General features: G+C 51.6%; 1 protein-coding gene across 1 annotated transcript in view; it reads left to right on the top strand.

The window, feature by feature from the left end:
• The window catches only part of Padi2 (peptidyl arginine deiminase 2), a 41,815-nt gene extending 20,210 nt beyond the window's left edge, over positions 1-21,605 (top strand). Inside the window, exons 5-16 of the mRNA XM_075945283.1 lie at positions 806-923; positions 1,531-1,656; positions 6,065-6,243; positions 6,767-6,870; positions 7,631-7,742; positions 8,989-9,096; positions 11,278-11,429; positions 12,422-12,566; positions 13,332-13,425; positions 15,684-15,769; positions 18,482-18,610; positions 18,988-21,605. Coding sequence (XP_075801398.1) covers positions 806-923; positions 1,531-1,656; positions 6,065-6,243; positions 6,767-6,870; positions 7,631-7,742; positions 8,989-9,096; positions 11,278-11,429; positions 12,422-12,566; positions 13,332-13,425; positions 15,684-15,769; positions 18,482-18,610; positions 18,988-19,221 — 1,587 coding nt within the window. The 3' untranslated portion in view covers positions 19,222-21,605. The remainder of the gene's footprint in view (positions 1-805; positions 924-1,530; positions 1,657-6,064; positions 6,244-6,766; positions 6,871-7,630; positions 7,743-8,988; positions 9,097-11,277; positions 11,430-12,421; positions 12,567-13,331; positions 13,426-15,683; positions 15,770-18,481; positions 18,611-18,987) is intronic.
• Positions 21,606-27,260: the final 5,655 nt, after the last annotated feature.

Consider the following 27,260-nt stretch of genomic DNA (forward strand, 5'->3'; position numbering starts at 1 on the left):
GCATCTGAGACAGAGGCTGCCCAGGGAAGGCATTTGTTCCTCTTAGGCCTCTTCTCTTAAAATTAGAGGGGCAGGGAGTTGTGGTAGCACACACCCTTAATCCCAGCACTGAAGAGGCAGAGGCAGGCCTGGTCTATATAGAGAGCTCTAGGCCAGCCAAGGCTGTTTAGTGAGACCCTGTATGAATAAAGTTAAAGGAGGGTCAGGTGCACTGAGTCTAGGAAGAGTGGTGGAGTTGACTGGGGAAGAGGGACCAGCATGGCAAAGGTCTGGGAACTCCTAGAGTACAGAGGACGTTCGTGTGGCTGGGGCAAAGTGGATGAAGAGACCAGATGCAAAGGCCATGCGTCTCACCAGCCTCTGGAAGACCAGAGAATCCAGGCTTTATCTGAGTTGACAGCAAGGGCTTCAAACAGGGAAGTGGTGTGATCCAGTTGGAGTCTGCTCTGGGCCCTGTGGCCGCAGGACAGAAAGCAGGGCAAGGTGGCAGCCCCCTTGGGAGCTCTCAGAGCGTGTCTGGAATCAGTCACCTCAAGCCTGTCCTAGAAGGCCAGTTCTTGCCACCATCTCTGCCAGGCATGGTCACCTCACACCAGAGCTGAGGCCCATATGCCCTGTTCAGCCTTCCTGTCTCTCCGCTCTTGAACTTGGATGATCATATGGGTCCTTTCTGGGCCCTTCAAGCCTTCCAGGTCCCAGCTGCTGTCCCAGTGGGCAGGAACTACTCCTAACCATGTCTGTCCCTCAGGAAAGTGCCCTTGGGTTGAACCAGGGAAGGCACTAACCCGTGTCTCTGCTGCTGCAGGCGTCCTGGACCTGGGGTCCCGAAGGCCAGGGGGCCATCCTGCTGGTGAACTGTGACCGAGACACACCCTGGCTGCCCACAGAGGACTGTAGTGATGAAAAGGTCTACAGCAAGGAAGGTGCCTGTGGGGCCACCCTGTGGGGTGATGGGAACATTGTGTCCTGTCCTGGGCAGGGCAGGGGGTGAGGCAGGAAATAATGATTCAAACGGTTAGCACTCAGATATGTAAATACAGTTCAGCTGCACCTTTATATGCATGGGTAGAGGAAACCCTGGAGGGGCCAGCAAGATGGCTCAGAAGGTAAAGGCACTTTGTCACCAAGCCAGATGACTTGAATTCAATTCTTGGAACCCACGAGATAAAGAGAGAGAATAGACTCCTGCAAGCTGTTCCCTGACCTACACACACACACACACACACCATGAGATACAGACAGACAGACACACAACACACATACACACACATACATGAGGCAGGCAGATCTCTTTAAGTGCAAGGCCAGCCTGGTCTACATAGTGAGTTCCAGGCCAGCCTAGTCTATGAGAAAACAAGACTAGAGAGAAGGAAATTCCCAAAGAGTTGACCAGTTCTCCCAGGCGGGAGATAAGCTTCTTTCCCTTAGTTTCTGGGTAGTTCCAAAGATGCATCCTGGTGGGAAGGGTAAGAGCCGTGGCGAGACCAGCTCCCTCAGGCCCTCCTCCTAACCCCCTTTTTCTACCCACAGACCTCAAGGACATGTCTCAGATGATCCTGCGGACCAAAGGTCCTGACCGCCTGCCCGCTGGGTACGAGATAGTCCTATATATTTCCATGTCGGACTCGGACAAAGTGGGCGTGTTCTACGTGGAGAGTGAGTGACCGTCATGTCCTCCACCCACCCAAAGCCCTTGTGGCCACTGCCTTCTCTCTGCACAGGTGCTCTGGGCTGTGGAGCCCACAGAGTGAGTTACAGATACACATCTCTTCTCCCCTGAGGAGAGTCAATGGCCTGTGTCCACACACTTCTCTCCAGTGGCCAGGGGAGGAAGGGCATTTGAAGTCCTGTTGCCTTCATGATACCTGAGGCCAGATATACACTTCCTCCAGGTATTGTCTGGCACTTCTGACTTTCAAAGGTCCTTGGATATGATGTCACGGCTGCCCTTCTTCCTCCTGGTGGTGACAGGGTGTCCTGAATGCCACTATGTTGCTTGTGCCATAGAACCACCTGGGAGCCAATACAGTAAACATAACTCTCCCCTACCCCCTCTGCCCTGGAGGAGCCGCCCCGAGTGAGGAAGACATGTCACAAGAAAGGTCCCAGGGAGCTTTAGCACAGAGACTGAGCTGGCTACTTGGTCCTGAGAGGCCTCTCTTGGGAGTGACATTAGAGATGAAACTCTAAGGAAACAATGAGAAGCAGCTGGGGAGGAGCTGGGGAGGAGGGAGAGGCTGAGGAGGAGCTGGGGAGGAGCAGGGGAGGAGTTGGGGAGGGGCTAGAGAGGAACTGGGAAGGAGTTGGGGGAGCTGGGGAGGGGCTAGGGAGGAGCTGGGGAGGGGCTGGGGAGGAACAAGCTAAGGCACAGTGTTCAGCAGGCTTGGAAGAGGGGACTGGGTTAGTGCTTTAGAGAAGCAGAAAGACTAGGCCTGGGAGGGGGCTGTGCTTAGAGAGTCAGCCAACAAAGCTGGGAGGGTTTGCGTTTTATTCTTAGCACAGCAAAGAGTCACTCAGGGGTTTTGTTTTTGTTTGTTGAGACAGGGTTCCAAGGTCTCTAATTCCATCTGTAGGGAAGGGAGGGTGACCTTGACCATGTGAACCTTCTGCAGCCAATGCCCAAGTGCTGGGATTACAGCCACGCACCACCCTCATGCTTTAGAATGTGGTGCTGAGGATCAAACCAGAGCCTGGTACATGCTGAGCAGGCACTCTACACCTGAGCCACATCCCTAGCCCCAGAGGGTTTGGGGCAGAACTGTTAAGATCTTCTACCCACGCGAAGAGTCGCTCTGTGAAGCATCTTGCAGTTTGTCAGGTGTTATGGGACCTTCTGTCTGGAGCCTGAGCCTCGGGCCTCACCGTGGGACCCATTCTGGACAGATCCACTAGAAACAGGCAGTCACTATGCAGGACCCTAACCTCAAGGAGGGACTCAGCTGGGACACTAGTGCACAGGCCTATGATCCTCCTCTCTCGGCTCTGACAGACGGTTGAAGTCAGGCTGGCTCCGCTGCCCCAGGAGGCTGAGAAGCTGATGTTTGCAGGGTCCAGTTGAGAGTCGCCATGTGACAGAAGGGGACCAGGAGGACCTAATTGGGGCTTTGACCCAGCCTGGGCATTGACTTGGGGCATTCTCTAGATGCTTCTTTGCTTTGCTAACCGGAGTATACCCAGGCTTGGGTCCACTCCCACCTCTTTACTTCACTGAGTCCTGAGCAGGCAAGGAAAAGCTCCTGCTGAGAGCCGATGGAGGGTGTCCCCCTAGATGTCTTAGCTGGGCCGCCATCCCACAGGGAGGATGGCTCCTGGGTCTGCCTCCCTAATCAGTTTCCCTTAGATATGGACTCCAGGTGTCTTAGTTGCACGTCCTGCTTATTCTAATAAGGTACTCTGGCAAAAACAACTTCGAAGAAAAAGGGCTTACTCAATCTCACAGCTCCAGGTTGCTGTCCATCACGGCAGGGAAGCCACCTTGGCAGCTTAGCTCCTTTTTCATTTCATTCAATGCAGGGTCCAGTCCATGAAATGGTACCACCCACATTAACTCACCTCAGCTAACCAGTTAAGGATAACTTTCACAGGCTTACTCACAGGCCAACCTGATCTGGACAGTTCCTCATTGAGACTTCCCCTTCTCAAGTGAGTCTACATTGTATCAAACAGACAATGGCACAGGAGAATACTCTGAGTCACAAGGGCCTGGCAAAAGGGACAATTAATGTTACTCTTTGGTCCAATATTCTTTTCTTCCATATGAGCCTATAGGGAATTTTGCTGGAATCTGAGTACCTTGTGTGTAATGTGTCATGTTACTTCAGTGTCCTGACCTGTGTCCTAGGCGAGACAGTCCAGTTCCCAACAAGGTCAGGAGCCAGATTCTGGGATCACTGAGGGCCTCCTCTGTGGGGTGGCATGGACCGCAGAGGGGTCCCCACTGTCACACTGGCCCATGTACAACAGTACAACAGTTGTACTCTGTATAACGGTAGCTATTTCTTTGATTGGAATTATATGAACTGGTGATTTTTATGACAGAAATCTCCAATGCTCCCTGGAGGACCTAGAAACCTGCTCCTCCAGTCTCAAGTCTCCCTAGAACCCCCAAAACTGGGGGACTCACCTTTTCCTCCAAGGACAAAGTAAACAACGTGTCCCCATTTGTCCGGAACCTCCCTGATTTTCAGCACGAAAGGCCTGTTATGCCAAGACACCCTTCCATCCCAGTCAGGCCAAGACAGACAGTCACACTATCCGTCTCTTTGCAACTGGAAAGGTTGTGCCAAATCGGGCCATGTACTGGGCATCAGGAGAGGCCAGGGGTGGCTAGCAGGTCCGGCACAAGGCTGGAGAGCCACTCAATAGATATGCATCGTCGGTGCCTGCAGGGACAGGCAGCTATACCGAGGGTGGCAGGCTCTGCGCCAAGCCGGGGTTCTCTGAAACAAGGGCTATGTTGTTTCCACGTGAGATTCAATCCGCCTGGTGCTGGCACTAACTGCCAGAAAGCAGCCCCAAATAGAGACACATTGTGAATCACAAGGCATAGGCTTCAAGGGGAGGAGAAAGCCACCAGCTGCCAGCCACTGCGCAGAACGCATCCTCCCACCAGACCCACCTCCGTATGCCACATCTCCTCTGTCCGCAAGTTAGCAATTGAGTGACCTGTTTGAGAGATCAACGGGATTCACAGAAAGTTTGTAACTTGCCAAGTCTGGAGGATGCCTGGCCTGAGGTCCCTCTGACTTGGGAAGACAAAAAGGTCACCTGTTCATGGTGCCATTCATAATCAGGGTCCAGGTGAGCACCCTGTCCTAAAGCAGATGCTGTCTCAAGCCTGCATTTTGGGGTACTTTGGACTTGACAGATTTTAGCGCTATGGACTGAGAACGGTCCCGATTCATGTTCTAACCCGTGGGCAGCCGGTCATTAGCTGCTGTACTATCATCAAAAGCACTAAACTGAACCTGATTTGCCCTTCCAGCTTTGCAGGGCCTAAAGAAGCTGCTTGTGGAACTGTGTAGGGTCCTATCTCCAGGCCTTTGCCGATGCAAGTATCTCTTTCCCTCCACATCCTCGCAGGCACCCTGCTGCCCCACACAAGCATCTCAAAGTCACTTCCCTCTTCTCATAAGTCTCCCCTGCCTCCCTGCCCTTCCCCACCCTGAGTAATGGACAAGCTCTCCGCCGTGACACTGCCGTTAGATGCTCCCCACATCCGCTGTCTTATCACCACTGAGCATCTCTTAGACACAGAGGCTGCCCCGTGGCCTTTGACTCCTGAAGGTCTTTGCTCATGCTGGCCCAAGTAATTCAATTCATGAACTCTGAACCATCCCTGAAATCCCCCATGGGCCTCTCCTGTGGATACTGATGGAAGCCATTGCTTCATTCAACAAACGTTTATTAAACATGACTATGTGCCAGACAGGCAGATGGCCTGACAGGGCCGTCTCTGACCCTGGCAGCCTGTATTCTATACAGGCTGCGATGCGGAGTGGACCCTGGCTTGCTCTCTAGGAATCTACAAAGGACTCCCGGAAGGGTTGATGACACAGGTCTTCCAAACAGAGGGGAAGTCACTGTAAAGGGCTGGCGGTTTCATGGGGCAGGAGCGCCTTCCTTCCCACCTCTACACAGCAGAGCTTCCACGATACAGAGGAAACCTTCTCAAACAAATGGCACACTCGTGTCTTATCCATACAAAAAGAATAGGAACTTGGCATTTGGAATTAGATGTGACTTGTTGGCCCTGCCCAGCCATTTCTGCTTTCTGAGTTCGTTTCCTCCTCTGTAAAATGGGACTGACACCTCCCTACTGCTATGCTAACCGTGCCCTCCCAGCCGCCCTCATTCCCCAGGCAGCTCGTTTTCCAGACGAGGAAGCCAGAAGCCAGCTGGCACACAGTGTGCCCAGACTATGACAATGACCAGTTCGCACCCTCCTGTGCTGTTTCTCACTGTGCATCTCTCTGTGTCTAAAGGACCAGTCACTCTGCCCCTTGCCCCCAGCCCTCTGACCTCCTGATGGGAGAGGGTCCTAACGTGGGTCCATCCCCTACAGACCCCTTCTTCGGCCAACGCTACATTCACATCCTGGGCCGGCAGAAGCTCTTCCACGTGGTGAAGTACACGGGTGGTTCTGCGGAGCTGCTGTTCTTCGTGGAAGGCCTCCGCTTCCCCGACGAGAGCTTCTCGGGTCTGGTTTCCATCCACGTCAGTCTGCTGGAGTATATGGCCGAGGTGAGAGCCACATGCCTCCCCTGTGTAACGATACCCCTGGCCCGGACCTGGTAACTATGATGGACAAAGTGTGCGTGCAGGATAGGTGCATCTGAAAAGTAAGGATTACAGCAGCATCTCTCCCCTGGGAATGAATTGGTACAGGCAAAAATACTTGGTATATGGAACTGGAGAGATGGCTCGGCAATTAAGAGCACTTGCTGCTCTTCCAAAAGTGTGGATTTCATTCCCCAGCAACCACATGATTGGCACTGGGCTGCTCACACCTGCATGTAACTCTGGCTCTAGGGGAATCTGATGCCCTCTTCTAGCCATCATGGGCATTACGCACGCACACACACATGTACACACAGAGAAACATAGACCTGTACATGCACATAGAAACAATACTTGGCACCGTTCTCAGCATACAGTAAGTGCTCTCAGTAAATGCATTGTTGTCGGTCTCACCCACTGAGAGGGAAGCGGGGACCACAGGTACCCCATGTGGCTCACTGGTGCTCCTCTTCTCTCCCACACCCAGGGCATCCCACTGACACCCATCTTCACAGACACTGTGACGTTCCGGATTGCACCGTGGATTATGACCCCCAACATCCTGCCTCCCGTCACAGTGTTTGTGTGCTGGTAAGGGGCAGGCATGGTCCGGTCTACAAGGCAGTGTGGCAGAGTGGCCAAGAGCTGGGCTTCAGGGTCCGACTGACTTAAATCCAATTCTGCCTCTGCCGCTTAGCAGCTATTCAACCTGCAGCAGCTCATGTGGTCTCTCTGTGCCTCAGTTTCTCTGAAATGCACAAACCACAGGCTTGCTGTGAGAGCTGAGATGATGCCCCTGCATCTATACACTTATCCTGGCTCCGGCTGTATGTCACAAAGGCCATGTTTCCCCCTCCTCTTCCCGCTCAGAGCCCTCTACTGTGTGTGGCTAGGTTCCTGGCTCATCTTGCTCGCTCATTCAGCAGTTTTTACTGAGTGTCTACTCTGTGTTTGGTTGGCACATCAAGATGAGCAGGAAGGGCAAGAAGGATCTACATGTGTATGGCTGACAGTTCCAGAGGGGTCCTCTGCCCACCCTGCCTTTCATGCCAGAATTTCCCATACCCCAGGGACAGCACTTTCTAAATTCTAGGGAGCCAGAGAGCATGTCGGGGTCCTAGGTCCCTTCCTTGTCTTATCTATCCATGTGACCTTTATAAAAACTGTGTAAGTGGGTGGGCTTATGTGGCCCACGGCCCCAGTGGCCTTTACAAAGTAGCTATGGGCACAGGCAGGGCTTCATCACCACAACTCAGTCCAGAGTGACAGCAGCTGCGACCACCCAAGATGGGTGACACTTGTGTGTCCCCCCCCCCAACTCTTCCTTTTGTCCTCTGCCTATACTCCTCAGCATGAAGGACAATTACCTGTTCCTGAAAGAGGTGAAGAACCTGGTGGAGAAAACCAGCTGCGAACTGAAAGTTTGTTTCCAGTATATGAACCGCGGAGACCGCTGGATCCAGGTGAGAGGGGCCTGGCTGGGCCCAGGGGAAGGACGCAGCAAGGGCTCTGACTCAAAGAGGCTTGCTGTCAACACCCTGGTACCTACTACTTATGGATGTGTGGATTCCGCTGTCTGCTTGTGTGCATAGAGACTTGGGGAGAACAAGTGTGGCTTCTAGTGGCAGCCTAGACTAAAATAATCTGTATCCATTCTTGGGGGCTGGTGATAACCTCACGGGGAGTACTCTGTGGCAGATAAAAAGAAAAAGGTCAGCCTGTGACTAAAGACACAGAATACTCTTGAGCTGTTTCTTGGAAGGAAATATATTTAAGATATAGCTATTTATGTGTTTTAAATGAGGTCAGTATCACTACAAGATCATTGTGTGCCTTTTGCTATGGGCAGAGGCAATCTGTGGGAAGATGCCCTGCCGTCATTTGCTTCTTACCAGGAGAGGTGGGGCCAGAGGCAGACTGTGGATGAGACACGCTTCCCAAGCCAAGCTCTTTTGTGTTCGTTTTGTGGTAGATCTCCTTATTGTGTTGATTTATTGGGGTGGTGCACACACCACAGCCCACATATGGAGAAGGTCAGGGGCAGCTTGGAGCAGCTGCTTCTCTCCTTCTATCTTGTGAGTCCCGGGAATCAAATTCGGGTCATCAGGTTTGCCAGGAAGTTCCTTTACCTGCTGAGCCATCTCCCTGGCTCTGCTTTTGTTTGGATTTTTGAGTCAGGTTTTCACTTCGTAGCCCAGGCTGGCCTTACACTCTCAAGCTCCTGGTCTCTGCCTTCTGAGTGCTGGTTAGAGGTGCACAGGCCACGCCTAGTTTGCTTGTGTTTTTTATGTTTGTTGGTTCCGCACCAAGGTCTCCCATATCCCAGGCTGGCCTTGAACTCACTGTGTCTAGAGAATGACCTTGAAATTCTTATCCTCCTCTTCCAGTCACCTCCCAGGCGCGACGATTACGTGATTACATAAGCCATAAGCATGTGGCACCCGTGCTCAGTGTATGTAGCCCTGGGGCTCGAACCTAGGACTTGGTGATGTACGTTAGCCAAGCACTCTAGCACCTGGGTTATAGTCCCAGCCCCTTGTGCATAAGTTTTTTAAACCAGGGTCTCAATATGTAGCCCAGGCTGACCTCATATTCTCCAGCCTCCCCTTTCTGCCCCCACATCCAGCTGGGATTACCGCCCCATCCATCCTGCTCCAGACACCCCTGGGTATCACTACAGCTGAAAGCCCTCCTTGTTCTCCTCCACAGGATGAAATTGAGTTTGGCTACATTGAGGCACCCCACAAAGGCTTCCCGGTGGTGCTAGACTCCCCTCGAGATGGAAACCTGAAGGACTTCCCAATTAAACAGCTCCTAGTAAGATGTTGGGGGCCACCTGGGGGGTGACAGTGGGGACTCTTAGAGGACAACACAGTCAAGAAATATGGGGCACCCCAAAATAACTATTGTCTTACACGCAGAGCCTCTGTTTTCTCATCTGCAAGATGGGTCTGTGGGCCCTGAGGTCCAATGCAGTCTCTAAACTAGGAGAGTTGTCTTGTGGGAAATGAGAACCATGGGAGGCAGAGCAAGACCCAGGCCCAGAGGCCTTGGCCCCTGCTGCTGCCCCAACCTTCCAACTTGTAGTTATGGGGGTCTCAAGGAGGCAAAACAGAAGCCTATAGATGTCAACACTCACCAGGACTTTGTGGATGTGAATCTCAGTGACTCCTCCCCGTCCTGGAAGCCATTGTCACCCCGACTTTGTGGCTTCGAGACATGTGGAGGACTGAAATTTGCCTCTCTGCATCTTTGCCCTTCACACTGAGCCAGAAGCCCGTGTGGGGCATGTTACAGAGACACCAGCAGATCTGGCTTTCCCACGGTCACATGAAGGACAGATCCTACTATAGATGTCAGGTCATTCAGAGGTGACCCTGCCCAAGTCCCCTCTGTGGAGGTGTCAGAAGCAGCATGCAAGCTCCACTCTGGGATGAGAGAGAAACCTGACCTTGAACAGCACCCTGTATCAAAGAGGGGACCTCGGGCATGCTTTTGAACTTACATGAACCTCAGTGTGTGCTTCTGGAAGACGGGGGTTTTACCCAAGATTGTTACTCAATCAAGGCATTGTCACTAGGCCTCGTCAGTGGCCATTGTGGTCTGGAGGCTGCCCTTAGAGGCCCTCCATGTGGGTACTGTTCGTTTTCCCTGACACTAGGGGAGAGGGCCATCAAATTGACCACCCCAGGGCTACCACAGGCAGCAGGAACAAGAACCAAGCTCCCAGCCATGTCCTTTCTCTTCCCCTGGGCTCCAGCTGTCTTCAGGGCTCCAGCCTGGCCTGGTGCCAAGGCCTGACTGCATTGTTCCCAGAGGCTGGGCCAGGCCCGGCTTTGTGCTACGTGCCTGCCGGCCTGTGTGATACTGTAAAGCCCCAGCTGCCACCTGTGGCAAGCTCACACATGGCCAACAAGGGCCCCCAGGTGAGAAAGTGCTAAGCTGCTGCCATCCACCCCATCGGGCATGCCTGTCCCTTGAGCCTCTCAGCTGAGGCAGTCAGTATAAGCCTTATCTGCCTACCACACAGGGTCTTTTTGTTGGTTGGTTTGGCTTTTTGGGTCACACAAGTTACTCCCTGCTCTAATACAAATTGCCAAAGAAGATCACTACATTTTTAATCAAAAAAGAATGAATGGAACATATGTATGTGTATATATATATATATATATATATATATATATATATATATATGTGTGTGTGTGTGTGTGTGTGTGTATGTATATATATATATATTTGGGCTGGGTAGGAGTGACTATCAGTCAGCTGTCATTAGGTAAGACTGCAGTGACAAACAAGCCCCCTAACCTAGTAACCAACAGCAACTAGTCCCTCCTGCTGCTCACCGCCTGAACTGATGCCTGGCTGTCTCTTTGCCCTCATTCTAGAGCTATAGCCAGGCCGAGAACTGTCATTCCCCTCCTGTAGGAAGAAGAGAGAGTGGACCTGCCAGCCTCCTATCTTGCTCATATTCCATTGGTCAGAGCAAGTCATGTGACCCTGAGTGCCTTGTAGGGAGATGCCCGAAGGCATTTGCAGTGGGACTGGATGCACCATTCTCTTTCTGGGCAGGTCTAGAAAAGCCTTGGGATGATCAGTTCACCACCTTGCCTGGGGCCTCCTGGTTGAAGACGCTTCTCACAGAAATGGAAACCCAGGGCCAGGGAGATTCTGAGGTGGCCAGGAAGGTCACCAGAACCTGTGAGGCCAGATATTGATATCACATTGTGTGCCTGTGCCTAGGGGCCAGGGGCCAAGGCCAGGCAGAGATGGGGTGCACGCCCTCACATGGCACCCACACTTACTCCCTCGCTGTGTCAGACCTCTCATAGACTCCCTAAGGCAATGAGCTAGCCTCGGGTAGCAGCCATCCTTGAGGCAGAGAATCCAGAGCTGGGGCTGCAGACCTCACCAGCTGTCACCACAGCACGGCTGCTGGGGAAGAGGGCTCCTGGCTGCAGGAGGCTAAAGGCAGATGTATACCCTCTCTGTGCCCAGGGCCCGGATTTTGGCTATGTGACCCGGGAGCCTCTCTTTGAGAAAGTCACCAGCCTCGACTCCTTTGGGAATCTGGAGGTCAGTCCCCCAGTGACGGTGAACGGCAAGGCGTACCCTCTTGGCCGGATCCTCATCGGGAGCAGTTTCCCTCTGTAAGATAACCCAGGGCGGGCCTGGGGGTGGCAGGCACAAGAGCATGGCTGTCTCTTTGGGGGTGGTGTGGGGTGTATGTAGCTGGAGTGACTCTAAGGGGGGAAGAGCCCCTGTCGCGATGCGCTGCAAATCAATAGACACTCATGGAAAGAAAGCCACTTTAGCCTTTACATCTAAGTATAAATTAAGATCTAATATGCAACCCAGTAATCCTCTTTCATAAATGGGAGGGTTGTGGTGAGATGTAGGCCAGGATGGGAAGGGGCGTGGGGACCTCGCGAAGGCACCCTAGCAGAGGACAGTGGGAGAGTGGGGGCTCCCAGTAAATGAAGAGAGCGAGGCATGGCCCCACCTCACAGGCATGAGTCTCTGGCTCCTTTGGCTGTCCACGATAACTGTACTCTCTGCTCAATGAATGAAAGGCCAATTCTACCCTGATCCAAACAGTTGCTGGGAGAAAGTAAGCAGGCTGGGTCCTCACTTCTCAAGAGCTGCCTGAAACCTGAGGTCACGAAGGATCCGAGTATCAAGTCTCTTGACCCACCTAGAATGTTCTATTGTCTATGGAGACATGGATAGTGACCATTAACCTACCCTGCCCTCAGTGGTCACTCATCTGCTCAGCAGCTACTTCCTGTGCTTCAGTGGGGCGCCAAGCCCTTGCCCTGCCTCAGAGGAGATAGTGAAAGTCATAGACATGTCGATTCCATGCTGAGCACGGGAGCCAACCTCAGCTGCTCACTGGCAAACCCCAGGGCAAAGGCTGAGCTCTAAGCCCTCCGTGTAGGTTTGACTGTGGCCAGTGCACCATCTTCCCGCCTGGGACTCCAGTACTTTCTGCCTGCACCAGGATCTCAGCTCAGGCTCCCACCTGTGCTCACCCAGATGGCGCCTGGGTTCCAAATGCTGAACGTCTCACCCTAGGGGTGCTGTGGTGCAGGGGCACAGGGATAACCTCCTAAAAGACTCCTCTTCTCCAACCCTGCCCTAGGTCTGGAGGCCGGAGGATGACCAAGGTAGTGCGTGACTTTCTGCAGGCCCAGCAGGTGCAGGCGCCCGTGGAACTCTACTCTGATTGGCTGACTGTAGGCCACGTAGACGAGTTTATGACCTTCGTCCCCATCCCAGGCACGAAGGTGAGCCAGTCCCCAAGACTAGGGTGCATTGAGACAGGGGATATTTCCCCTTAGATTCACTCCAAGCACATACAACCCATGCTACCCGTAAAGAGACAGTCATGTTCCTGTGCCCCCTATGAGAGCTCATTCTTCTTCAAACCACCACACTTCCCAGCACCCCACACCCCACCCACGCTGAGATTACACTATGGTGCCTGGCTTTCTTCTCCCCCCATAGTGAATCCTGGGACCCAAACTCAGGTCCTCATACTCTTGGGGCAAGCATTTTGCCAACCATGCCAGCCCTGTGCAAAAATTATTATTTTCTAACCTTTTTTTTTTCAAGCCAGATCTTCCTAGTCTACTTTTAGGCCCGTCTCCATTTGGACTAGCCATGCATGTGCTCAGCAATCACACCTAGATAAAGGCTCATTGGTCAGAACACTCTAGGGAACGGGGTTGGGCCAAAGGCTCTGGGCAAGTTTGTTCTTTTTTGAAATGAAAGGATTGTCTGCCACTGTGTGTCCCTGGGTTCTCTGCGAGCTGCCTAGCCCTCTGGAGACGTCCTTTCCTGCCATCTCAGGTCACTTTGGGGTCTGTACTTTTACCTGATGCTGTTGTCCAGGACGGAAGAAAAGTGAGACACAGTCCTAAGAGAGACAGGAAGCCAGTGACACCCAGCATGGGAGGCATGCAGTGCTTGGCAGCCAGGGCCCTAGTCCCTCACGCATCCTGGCCACCTTCCCTCCCTGACAGTGTCACCCACCGGGTCATCTCTTGCAGGGGTTTCGGCTGCTCATGGCCAGCACCTCAGCCTGCTACCAGCTCTTCCGAGAGAAGCAGAAGGAAGGCCACGGGGAGGCCGTTATGTTCAAGGGTGAGTGTCTTAGTTTGGGTTTTTGTTGCTGTGAAGAGACACCATGACAACTCTCATAAATAAAGACATTTAATTGAGGGGGCTGGCTTACAGTTTCACAAGTTCAGTCCATTATCATCATGGCAGGGAGTATGGTGCATGCAGGCCGACATGGTGCTGGAGAGTAGCTGAGAGTCCTACATCTTGCAGGCAACAGGAAGTTGACTGATACACTGGGCAGTATCTTGAGCATAGGAAACCTCAAAGCCCGCCCCCACAGTGACACACTTCCGCCAACAGGTTATACCCACTTCAACAAAACCACACCTCCTAATAGTGCCACTCCCTCTGAGATTATGGGGGCCAGTTATATTCAAACTGCCACAGTGAGTGGTCACAGACCCTTAGCTGGAATCCCGGAAAGCCCTCAAGAGGACCTTGTCTCTGAACACTGAGCTCTACCACCAAACCAAAATTCATACATGGCTAGGGATGCAGAGGTAGTAGAGTGTTTGCCCAGCATGCACAAAGACCTGGGTTCAAGCCCCAGCACCTACATAACCCAATGTGGTGGTGCTCACCTGTAATCCTCACACTCCAGGGGTGGGGGCAGGAGGGTCCTTACTTCCAGGACATCCAAAAGGGAAAAGGGTACAGAATGTCTTCAGAACTAGTACTTGAAAGGGTACCAAACATACAGAGGGACTGAAGGAGCCCAGATTGTCATGTCATCTGCATCCAGAAGCTTGTGTTTTCAAAACAGTGGGATAGAAGCCAAGACCTCCCCCATGGTCATGAGCTCTACTGCTAAGCCACACCCCCTTCTGCTCCACCCCTACCTCCCAGAGGAGAGAAGCAGTGCTGAGGGTGGAGGTTTCAGCTGGCAGGGCCTGCAGGGGCTGGAGGGAGACTCCATCTCCCTCCGAAGTAGGGCAGACCTAGAGATAAGCTTTGCCCTTGAATTAATCATGAGAAAGAGGATCCCGCCAGCCATCAGGGTGAGAGAGCCAGGGCACCTCTGCACGCTCTTACTGTGGTAAAATAGACCGACCTCTTCGTCATTCTCACCACTTAGAACCCAACATATTACAGCATTGAACAATAACCTCTACTGTCTCTGGCCCATTCGGCATTTTTTTTTTCTTAAATTACTTTTTGCTACATCTTGGGCTAGTATCTGACACTCAAAGTCCACTGGTTAATGCTTATGCTACCGTCTTCCTTGTCCTAGAAGTGCGACTGAGTGTTGCCGGTGTCGAGGACAGACCCACTTGAGACTGCCATCCTTTTGTGCTAGCGACCTGCTGGCGGGTTTCTCCTGGGTTGCCAGGCATGAGGCTTGGCCCCATAGCCCTGATCTCTTTGATGCTGTGGTGTCACAAGCCTGGGATGTGCAAAGAGCTGCCAGGCTCTTCCGAGATCAAACAAAAATCAAATATACCAGGTCTCGGCACTTGGGAGGCTGAGGCAGAAGATTGTGGGTTCAAGGCCAACCCACACCACATAGAGAGACCCTATAAAAAATTTAAAAGGGAAAAATTTTAATCAAATATATGAGGCAGTGGTGGTGCACAGCTTTATAACCCCAGCACTCTAGAGGCAGAGGCAGGGTCTCTTTGAGTTCAAGGCCTGGTCCACAGAGTGAGTTCCAGGTCAGCCAGGGCTACACAGAGAAACCCTATCTCGAAAAGCCGATATATACAGCTCACAGTCCTGCAGCCAGGCTGCTGTGTGGCCACTTGTATGGGTGGAACTTTCAAGAATCATGGACCTCTATGCCTCAGTTTCTTCACCTTTAGCAGTAGCAGCTATCTCACAGGGACATGGTGGGGTCGCTGCTAAGTTAATCCATATTATTAAACTTTCAAAAGAATGCTTTCTTGGCTGGGAGATGTGGTTCTATGGCAGAATACTTATCTGGTGTGTCTGAGATCCTGGCTTCCATCCCTAGCGGTGGGACCGAAGAACAGATCGCAGGCACTTGGGTATCACTGAAGCCTCTGGGCTGTGGGGCTGGAGTCAAAGGCAGGCTCTCTCCAGGATAGGGTATTGGATCAGCTAACAGTCTAATGGGGCGCCTAGGTGTCGGCTCCTCCTGCCAGAGAGAACGAGATGCCCACACCTGCTTCCTGGCTCAGGGACATGGTGGGTGTAGGGAGAGGACTGTATAGTGCTTCCCTGGGTAGGAGACACCCCCACCCCATCCCTGCCAATAGGTAACTCAGATGGGACACCCAGCCAGGCAGCTAAGATTTCCTGTCATTCTCTGATCCCCACAGGTCTGGGGGGCATGAGCGGCAAACGCATCACCATCAACAAGATCCTGTCCAACGAGAGCCTCTCGCAGGAAAACCAGTACTTCCAGGTGGGGGAACAGAGCTGGAGGGGGCGTGCGCAAGGCCGCCTCTGTGCGTGTGCGTACGTGCGTGCATGGCGGTGCACATGCGCGTGCATGGCGGTGGGGCAGGGCTGCTGGTTTGATGGAGAAACGTCAGGGGCTTGGGGCATCTGGCCCAGAGGGGCCTCCACAAGCACCTGACGGATTTGCTTGCTGTACTCTTCCTCCCTCCACCTTGCTGACAGAGGCAGAGGCCTCCAGGTGCTGAGAGCCCAGCGGGAGACTTGGGAAACTTGGAAAAGCAGCATGGACTATGCTGATTTCAGTCTCTGTCTTCCGCCCTGTTCCTTTTATAGTTTGTCAGAAACACGACTGCCATGCCTGCCAGTTGTCAGGAAAGCTTGGCTGCTAGCAGTTTTCAACTGTAAAGTTTAAGTTGGGGGGCTGGGCTAATAGAGCGTTGGGGGTTAGCGAGACAAGCAGGCATTAGCAGGAGTCTATCATTTTCTGTTCATTTGTAGCTGGGCCTCAGGTTGCTTTTGAAAATGAACCATTAAGGGGACAAGTTCAGAGCCCCAGTGTTCTATTAGAAAAGTGTTCACAGGAGACCCCACCCCATCCCCCGCTTAAAACTCACTAACGCTTCAGACTTGCCATCCATCTGGGGCAATGCGGGCCTGAGTGCACCCCTTACTTAGGAGCTTCAGGAGCTCAACCTCTGAAGGGTTGGATCCAGGCACCACGCTCTGAGTGTCTGAGTCTTAAAGTTGTACCCAGACAGAAATAAATAATACCCAGGGCGGGAGACACAGCTCCATTGGTAGAGTGCTTGCTTGCCTTGCACAGAAAGCCTTGGATTCAATCCCTAGGGCTACTTAAACTGAGTTATGACAACAACCTGTAAACCAGAGGCGGGTGGGTCTCTGTGAGTTCAAGGCCAGGCTGGTCTACCAAGGCCAAGGCCACCACACAGAGTAACCCTGCCTTGAAAAAACAAAAGAAGAGGCAAGGCGTTAGATTTCCAAGGCAGCTAAAGAGACAGAAGATAGACTGAAACTGGCCTCCACAGCCTGGACTGTTTGTTCAAACGGTGGGGGGCAGACACAACAGGAAAAGGGGTGTCTGCAAAGGAGATACTTGGGGTTTATACAGGAAGTTCGGGGAATGGGGAGTTAGTGCAACTTCTGAGGCTACATGCAAAACCCAGACAAGGCGGTTTTCTATTTAGACTCTGTCTCGACCTTGCTATCAGGATGTAGGTCACAGTGGGCAACTGAGTTGGGCAATGGCAGTGAGGGGAAGGGGGATGGAGTTTCAACACAGGGCCTTGGTCAGGGTCGGGAAGGGTTTGTTTAAGGTTTATTCCAGCACAAAATCCTGCTGTTGTGTGGATCTCAGGCACAGGCTGATCAGGGCTCCCGGCTCTTCTAGCTCCGTGTTCGTTGGTATGTGCAGGTGCCCTCATGGCTGTAGAAGTTCAAAGCCTCGTGTAAATACTGCACGCCATCCACGAAGACGTAGCTGCTCCACGGCATTTGAACAAGAGCTTGAGCTCAGTCTGACGTGGGTCAACCTGAACTGATTACTGTGGACGGGGAGTTTCTGAGCACCCGTTTGCTTAGTCCTGAGTCACTGTTCACCCTGACCTTATTGCTGGGGTGAGAGGAAGTGGCAAGGGCCCTGAAGGTCAGAGAATCTGGTACAGCCCAGCCACGCTCTGCAGGACGCGTGGCAGGGCAGCAGAGTCCCAGGGGAGCTACACAGGACCCGCTGAAGTCGAGCCAACGCCTCCCCAGCTACTTGGGTCCCGACCTCTGATTATCCCTCTGTGACCCCTGTGAGAAACAGAGACACACACCCCACAGTGACCCCTGTGAGAAACAGAGACACACACAGCCCCACACTCTGTAACAAGAGCCCTGGACCGCAGGCTAGCAGAAGCCAGGCAGTTTAGCTCACAGCTTTGCCAAGGCCAGAAGCCCAGGCGGCAGGTGCAGTGATTGACAGCAGAGAAAGTGTTTAAACCCTGAGGCCAGCACCACCCCCACACACACTTTCCTCATTAGCTGGGTAATCAGGGGGCACAACCTTATGGGGCCACCTGAGTCTCTGCCACTTAAGTTTGTGTTTTCAGCAAGGACTGGGCTGACTTCAGTCTCTGTTTATTTTATGGTTTGTCAGGTGCATGACTGTCATGTCTGCCGGTTATTAGGCAAGCTCGGGTACTAACAATTTTCTACTGTAAAGTTTAAGTTGTGGGGGTCTAGGCTAATAGAGCCTTTGGGGGGTAGCTAGGTTAGCAGGCATTAGCAGGAGTCTCTAGTATTTTCTGTTCATTGGTAGCTGGGCATCAAAAGTCATTTTTGAAAATGAACCATTGGGGCCGGCATAATGGTGCACGCCTATAATCCACGTGCCAGAAGAGGCAGTCGGGTCTCTGTAAGTTCAAGGGCAGCCTGATCTACAAAGAGAGTTTCAGGATAGCCCAGTCGGGCTACACAGAGAGACCATATCATTCACACACACACACACACACACACCACCACCACCACCACCACCAACAACAACAACAACACACACACACCAACAACAACAACAGACAAAAATAAACAAAAACTACTGTCCCTTCGCTCTGCTAGAGAGACTCCAGAGAGGTAACAGAGACACCAGCTAAGCTGGAGTCTCTCTGGAATGCAGGCAGAGTGACAGGTGTGTGCCCCCTCCTTCCCTCTCCCCCAGCGCTGCCTGGATTGGAACCGTGACATCCTCAAGAAGGAGCTGGCACTGACTGAGAGGGACATCATTGACCTGCCTGCTCTGTTCAAGATGGATGAAGACCGCCAGGCCAGAGCTTTCTTCCCTAACATGGTGAGACCCTCCGGCCCCAGCCCCTCATGCTATGCCCAGCCCAGCCAGGCACAGCCGATCCAGAAAGGCCCAGTTGAGTTGCTGTGTGATCCCACCTCTGCCACTTGTCCTCTCTGAGGCCCTCCCTTCCCTGCTAGGGATGGTAGGCTTAACCTTGCTTTCTCACTAAGTGTCCCCAGACCCTTTAACAGATAGGCAAGTTCTTTGCAGAAGGTCACAGCACAAACAAGGTTTAGCTCAATCTGGGCCTCAGTTTCCCACTTCTAAAGGAGGATCCTGATAACACCTCCTATGTAGGTCAGTAACAGGGATCTGGGGTCTTGACCCCTGCAGGCAAACAGCGGCTGCTCCCTAAACACTCCCTCCCTCCCTCCCAGGTAAACATGATCGTGCTGGACAAGGAACTGGGCATCCCCAAACCTTTCGGGCCCCAGGTGGAGGAGGAGTGCTGCTTGGAGATACATGTTCGAAGTTTGCTGGAGCCCCTGGGCCTTGCCTGCACTTTCATTGATGACATCTCTGCCTACCACAAGTTCCTGGGGGAGGTGCACTGTGGCACCAACGTCCGCAGAAAGCCCTTCACCTTTAAGTGGTGGCACATGGTGCCCTAACTGGCAGGGCCCCTGGCCTACCCTCCTCCCCTGTAATCTCCAGGTCCTTCCTGTGCCCCCAAGTCCTTCCCTTTCAAGAAGTGGGTGGGATTGGGGGTACTTGTGCCTTGCTGTCCCTGGAAAGGGCCTCGGTGTCCACTGGAGTTTCCCCCCAGTAAGCCCAACCATCCCCCCTGAAAATTGCTGGACACATGGCTGGTGTGCAGAGCTCTGGCAGGGAAAACCAGATTTCAGCAAATCGTGTAGCCAGACCGTTCCTCAAGAATCCTCAGCCTCTATTCTAGATGAGAATGAAGGGAGAGAGAACGGAGACCCTGGGGTGATTGGCTTTCCCAGCACCTGCTCTTCTGTTCAAGGTAGACCCCCAAGGACGGGACCAGGGTCCTGGTATACCTTGAATGGCACCCTCACTTCACGTTCGCCTCCCTCGGGGCTTCATGGTGGCTCCCTCCAACCACTCATTCCTCACCATCTTCCTGCACACGCAGAGTCCCCGCCGCCTGAGGGTCCAACCGTTCTGCTTAGAATCTTCTGGAAATAAGTCTTAGCCGAAGAGAGTTCTTCACTCGCTGTGGATGCAGGCTGCCCAAATTTGAGGGGCTCTCTCTCCCCAGAATAGCATCCGTGGTCCAAAGTTCAGTATGTAAAGATGCTCTCCCCTGTTTCTCTTGCCTGGTCCTCAATTCTCTGACCAGTCCATGGGCCCCTCTTCCCACCATTCTGCCTATTCTGGACCCTGTCCCCTCCAGACAGCTACATAGTTTCTTCACCACCAGCCAGATGTGGGCCTCCCTGGAGCCTAAGAAATGACCTGTCCCTCCTCTCGAAGGTTGGCTGCAATGTCTAAGGATGCTGGTCAGGCTAAAGCCTCAGCCATGGGTTCTCGGCTAGCTACTGCTCTGGAGGTAGAATTTTCCAGCACACTTTCCAAAGTCCTTCCATCCGGAAACAGGCAAATGTATCCCCTCTGCTTCAGTTAGAAAAGCCCCAGGAGCTGGAGAGGCCCACAATCAAGAGTGCTTGCTGTTCTTGGAAAGGACCCAAGTTCGGTTCCCAGAACACATAACTGTCTGTAACTCCAGATCCAATGGACACAGTAGCCTTTCTGGCCCCTGAGGGGCACTGCACACCTGTGCACAAACTCATATACATAAATAAAAATAAGATTTGTAGGGTCTAGAGAGAGGGCCCAGTGGTTAAGAGCACTGGCTGCTCTTGCACAGGACCTGGGTTCAGCTCCCAGCACCCACAATGGTGCCTCTCAACCACCTCTTAACTCTGGTTCCAGGGGATCTAATGCTCTCTTCTGACCTCCATGTACTTCTGCACACTCAGGCACACACACATATTAATAAAATAAATAATATTTAAAAAATGAAAAATAAATTACTTAAATAAAGGAGGTCCTTTAGGGCCAGGAATATAAGAAATATCAGTTCTACTTTGAAGGGTTAAACAGCCCCATGTTATAACCGAAGAAAGGGTTACCGTCTTGCATTTTTAGGGGAACAGGATTTTTACCTTGGATTATTTCCTCAGCTATGAAACCAACATGGGTTGCATGCTACTGAGCAACAGGCACAGACTTGGGCTCCCACAGCACAAACTAGCTATAGACTTGGTGTGTCCCCTTCAGGCAAAATCCACATTTAAACCCTTTGCCCTTGTTGTGGTGTGCTCTTTAGAAACACTTCCCCGTGTACTGAAAAAGCACCCAGGACACCAGTCACTGCCTTGAAGAAATAAGGGTGTCTTCTGTAAACAGAGCCCCCTTTCCGTCCAGCTGGGCCTACAGCACCATGTCAGGTCAGGCCCCAGAGCCGCCAAAGCTGGGGTCAGTGGTCCCTGCCTTTGAAACACATGCCCTTCTGAGGGAGCTGATCTGGGCATGTGGAGTTTGTCATGTGTGGTGTTCAGTTAGAGGGCTTTGTGGCTTTTATTTTTATCTATGGTAAGGGGAAGTGAGTGCCTCCCTCGTGGAGGCCGCTTGTCTTTGTAGATTGTGCTATGATTCTCCCTGGCAGCCATGGCTGTTTCAGAACTTTCTGGAACTCCTGGACTGAGACACTGCCTGTCCTATGACACTTACCCACCCGGTGTGACTCCCCACTCCCGGTGTGACTCCCCCCAGTGTGACCCCCCCAGTGTGATGCTCCCCTGTGGACCCCTTGCTCTTCCCCACCCCCACTTTAACATAGGCCTAGATGCCTCTGGGCTGTACCAGTTCCTGTTTCAGGGTTGATTTTGAAATATTCTGTGGGGGGCAGAGGGATGGCAGGAAGATGGCAAGAACTAGGCAGTTTCAACTTCTTGGAAAAGAAGCCAAGATGGAGGCTGCAAAGTATTTGGGAAGGAGCCAAAATAAAGAGCAACAAAATGATCCATCCACGACTCTGGGTGTGGTGTGCTTTTCGACTTCCTAGGCACAGTCACAAGTGAGCCGAATCACAGGCCTCCCCTCACGGTCATAAAACTCCTACTGTCCAGGTCTGTGAGTCACAGGGCCACTACTCAAGGTCATGACCAATATCCACAGTGCTATCATCATGTTTTAAAGGCGAGTTTAAAGATGCAGATGTAAGATGAGCATTTGGGAGCCAACAGTTTGATAGGAAGATGTCTCCAGGAGAAACGGGTCCAGGAACTGGGGGAACAGAGCATTGGAAGGGAAGAAGCCAGCAAGGATGTAATTTCAGGGGCTAGTTCATCCCAGTATCCCCCCACCGCTGTGAGCTCTAGTGTGCCCATGGCCCCTAGAAGCTGATCTCCATGGAGCCCAAGTCCCTCTGCATCTGACCCCCAGGGCACTAACTCTGATACCTTTGGTACTCGATGAGCAAAGCCACCAGCAGTCCACAGAAATATCTGAAAAAAAAGGTTGTGTCCGCGGCATTAAGAACAGAGTGGGGGATGGGGATGGCTGGAAAGATGGCTCAGTAGTTAAAAATCACTTGCTACTCTTCCAGAAGACCGGGGTTTGGTTCTTAGCACCCACATAAGGTGGCTTACTACCACTTTTGGCCTCTGTAGGCACCTACGTACATACGTATGTGCAAATAAGTTATAATATAATATATTATAATACATTCGCGTTTAAAAAGAGCAAAGTGAGGCCAATGAGATAGCTCGCCAGGTAAAGGTGCTTACTGCAAACCTGGCAACCTGAATTTTGTCTCTGAAACTACCGTAAAGATGGAAGGAAGGAACTTAGGATACAAAGTTGTCCTCTGACCTCCACATGCATGCTGTGGCACCCGAGTCTACATGCACAGTAATAGTAATAATAATGATAATAATAATAATAAATATTTGGCTGGATAGTGGTGGTACACGCCTTTAATCCCAGCACTTGGGAGTCAGAGGCAGGCAGATCTTGTGAGTTCAAGGACTGGTCGTTGGTTCCAGACCAACCAGGGCTAAACAGCAAGCCCCTATCTTGAATAAAAATAAATAAATAATGCATCAATGAACAAAGTCCCCATACTTAAGTGCTCACTGGCTACAAGTGTCTATATTGGAAGGCATATTTCTAGAATCTTCTCTGCCAGGTTTAGCCCCAATTATGGAAAAATGTACTATTATCAAATCCCTAGAGTCCATGGCTATAGCACAGAAAAGAGAAGCGCAGAATGAACATCAGCGCTTTTCCTTCCAGAAAGTCCTCTTGCCCTAAACCCTGGCCATCACCATGTCAGCAGGGCCAGCTTCTCTCTCAGAAAGGCTGGGGAGGGATGTGTGCCTTCGGTTATGTCACTGGTACCCTCTATCAGGATGGAACCCCCACCATCTTGTGGAAAGACAATCATGACCCTCACCTCTGCCCTCTTTCTCCTCGTATGCCCAGAATAACTTGATTCTGTATTTTAACGTCAAAGGTTGTCTTGCAGGGAAGAGGAGGTACTTGTTCTCAGTCTTCTTTCTCATCACCGTTTGCATGGGTGTTTTGTCTGCATGTATGTCTGTGCACCACATGCACGCGTGGTGCCTGCAGAGGCAAGAAGAGGGAGCTGGTCCTCTGGAACTGAGTTACAGTGGTGAGCTGCCATGTGGGTGCTGGGAATCTAACCCAGGTCCTCTGGAAGAGCAGCCCTCTCTCCGGCCCCAAGGCCATCTTTATTACAACCCTGGTCGAGACCCAAGAGATTCTCAACAGCCTCAGGCCCACATGTCAAGACCCACCCCTTCCACAGGCTACTGCTCAGGGAAAGTGGATTGGATGTCTTTGCCTTTCTGTTTCCTATGGGTGGCTATTCCGGGCATTTGGTCTGTGCTCACAAAATACATCGGAACGAAACTGAATCATCTGTTCAGATGCCCACAGAAGAGGGAAGGTCAGTTTCTTCCCTTTCTAGAGTTTATCTCAAAGATGCAAGGAGAAAGACCACCGACCCAACTAATCATGGCCAAATTAGCTGGAGCAAGCAATTAATTGAAGCAAGCTTTTTTAAAAAATGTGTATACATGGGCTGTTTCCCCCTAAGGTGGGGTTCAAGAGGTCGTCACTGGACATGAGGAAGACGGAGTTTTTATAGCTCAGGAGTAAAGATTTCCAAATGGGGGAAATAGGCTGGGTTACAGGAGCAGGACATAGCATAATAAATTGATCACAACAACCTCTGAAACAAAGACATGACTTCAAGGAGGTCGTAACAAGGTGATCCTAAAAAGGTAGTCATGACAGAGAGTAGTCATGATAACCTTTTGAACACAGGTAGTTTTGCAAGATGGTCATTACAGCTTTTTGAAACATAGGCATAGCCACTCCCTGGAACAGGCAGCCCAGTACCTTTCGTAGTTAAGGTTACAGGTGAGGCACAGCCCAGTCCTTGAGAGACAGAGGTTCAATCACGAACAGGAACGAACCTAGTTTGTCTTTACCATAAGATGACTTTTAACCCGAATATGCAGGCAGGCTGGTTTTCATCCCTTATTTTCTGCTATATATATATATATATATATATATATATATATATATATATATATATATATAATTTATTTCTACAGACCAAGCACGGATTTATCAGGGAAAGTGAAAAAGAACTCTCTATAGTGGGAGGAGTTCTAAGTGAGAAATATGCTTTATTGTCTTCTTTTCCTTTTTGGTATTGGAGATCGAAACTTAGGTTTCAACATTCTAGGCAAGGGCTCTACTCTACCACTAAGAGACACCCCCTCCAACTAACTTCCCCTTTTTTCTTCTTTTTCTTTTCCTATCTTTTGCTTCTAAGATAGGGTCTCTAACCCAGACTAGCCTTAAGCTCCCTATGCAGCCAAGAATGATCTTGAACTTCTGATCCTCCCGCCTCCAGCTCTCAGGAACTGAAATTACAGGCATGTACCACCATGCCCAGCTTATGCAATGCTGAGACCTGAACCCCAGACTTCATGCATGCGAGTCACATCCCCAACCCCAAACACTTCTTAAACACGTTTTCTTCTTGAGTCAGGGTCTCACTATGTAGCCCAGGCTGGCCTCAAACTTTCAGTCCTCCTCCCTCAGCATCTCAATACATACATACATACATATAAACATATGACATGAAACAAAAATACATATAAACATATGTATGCATGTATGTATGTACTCCTGTATGTGCAGGTGCCTGTGCACGTGTGCACATAAAGGTGAGAGGTCAACCTCAGTGTTGCTTCCTAGCAAGTGCCCACCAGCTTTTTGAATGAAGCAGGGTCTCTCACCAGGACCTGAGATCAAGTAGGCTAGGCTGGCTGACCAATCAGCCCCAGGGATCTACTCGTTTCTGCCTCACCAGAGTGCTAGGATTCTAAGCATGTGCCACCACGTGCTGGGGGTCCAACATGACAAAGCCCCAAGGCCCAGCAAGGAACAGAAAGGTGACAGGCTGCCCAGTGTGCAAACTGCCATTGCTTCTGTAGAAGCATACATTTGCATTGTGCACTGGTGACAGCAGCCACCTCTGGGAAAAGAAATGTGACCAAGGGGATTTAAACTTTGTCTATATTGCTTGGATTTCCTTACACATCAGAAACTGAATGATGTGTGTTTCGGGTTTGTACGGCGTTTTGTGCCGGTGTCCTTACCCATGCGTGTGTGTTGCAGGTCAGAGGTTGATGTCAGGTCTTCCTCAGTCAGTTCTTGACCTTTTTTTTTTTTTTTTTTGGTTTTTTTCGAGTCAGGGTTTCTCTGTGGCTTTGGAGCCTGTCCTGGAACTAGCTCTGTAGACCAGGCTGGTCTCGAACTCTGACCTTTTCTAATTGCATTTATTTATTCCTTTTGTGTGTGTAGGTGTGTGGTTGCGAGGGTCAGAGGACAACCTCCGTTGGAACTCAGGTCTTCAGACTTGGCACCAAACACCTTTATACTCTGAACCATCTTGCTGATCTTCCAATTTACTTTTGAGACAGTCTCTCACTGACCTGGGAGGGGCTGCTTCTGCTGGACTGTCTTCCCAGCACCCCAAGGTCTGCCGGCCTCAGTCCTCCCCAGTGCTAGGATTACAGGTGAGTGGGCACAACCAGTCCCTGCTTCTGTGAGTACTGGGGATCAGAACTCAAGTCCTTATGCTTATATACCCTGCCCACTGATCACCGCCCCCCGCCCTCCCCCCCTACTGTTATATGTACTTTTAACGATTGCTATAACTGGCTGAATTCCACAGCGTATTTTTTCTATTCAAATCTCCCCCCCCCCCTTAGCATCATCCACTTCTCCTAATGATACGTAGCTCTCTTTTCTTTTCTCCGCTCAGCTGGCTTTCCCAGCCACCACTGCAAATCGAGAATTCCTTTAGGAGTCCAATCCTCCTCCTTGGCTGGGGACTGATCATCACCATTCATTTCACTAATGCACAGAGAGATTTAGCGGCTTACTCGAGGGCACAGAGTTGGTGGTCGGTGGAACAGCTTGAGCTCCCAGACCTACACTCCTAGTCTCCCTAAAAGGCAGATTTGCCCTTGACACTCTCACGGGCTTGTTCTGCTTCTGGCATCCAGCCACCATGCGTGGCTCACCATCCTTCATGTTTACATTTCACTTGCAGGGCTCGGTCTCTGATTTTTAAGACCCTTTGAAACTTCAGGCTCAAACGGAAGGAGGTGGATGCAGCGCAGCGCGCGGTGTCCACGGTGTGAAAGTTTGCGTTTATCTGGAAGATCAAATAAACTGCTGATCGGAGAGTATACTGGAGCAGCGGCAGGCAGGTGGGAGGGGCTGCAGGGGCGGCAGGCAGGTGGGAGGGGCTGGAGAGGTGGGAGGGGCTGGGAGGTTGCAGGCAGGTGGGAGGGGCGGGAAGGCGCAGAGTGGATGGGTTCTAAAAGTTTGTGTGTACTTGGTGCTTGGTGGGGGGACAGTCCCCCCAGAAGTCCCTGGGCCACTTGCTAAGTCCCAGCAGCTGAGCTGACCTAAGCTGTGTGAATTGCAGGTCCAGCTGGAGCAGGGGTGGCTCGTGACTCTTTGCTCCGGGAAATTAATTCCAAGAGACAGCTCGTGAAATGGGAGACGCTTGTAGCCCTATTGCCTCACTCCCACTCGAAGAGCATATTTTGAGAAGTCTAATTATATGGTAGGGTTTGTACAGGATAAAAGAAAGGGGTTTAGATAAAGCCTTTTCTAAGGGCAAGTTGGCAACAGCTGTTACTGTGCTGGGCAGTGCTGTGGGCCGGGGGTGCCCCCTGGAGGTGGACCACAGTGACTGCAGCCACCACTTTGCCTCCATGGACCCTGAGCTCACAGTCCAGACATAGAGACTCAGAATATCCTGCCCATCCAAGCTGTGTGACCTGGGTAAGTAATTGACCTTTTGTTGAGACTCAGTAGCCTCAGAAACAAATGAAGACCCGTCACTCTCACCTTGTGGGTTTGTCGTAATGCTTATGAAGCAAACAGAGCCGAAGCGTTGGCTTAGAGATCAGCACCCAGGAAATCCTGCAAGTGTGGATGCCGTCAGTAGAGGCAGCCTCCCAGCACCAGCATCGTGAGCCGGGCAGCGATGCCACCCAGTGGCTAGGAGAAGGGAAAGGGCTTCTCTGAGAGCCTGGCAAAGGAGGGAAAGGATCAGGAC

The sequence above is a fragment of the Microtus pennsylvanicus genome, chromosome 13 (assembly GCF_037038515.1).
Source record: "Microtus pennsylvanicus isolate mMicPen1 chromosome 13, mMicPen1.hap1, whole genome shotgun sequence".
NCBI lineage: Eukaryota > Metazoa > Chordata > Mammalia > Rodentia > Cricetidae > Microtus > Microtus pennsylvanicus.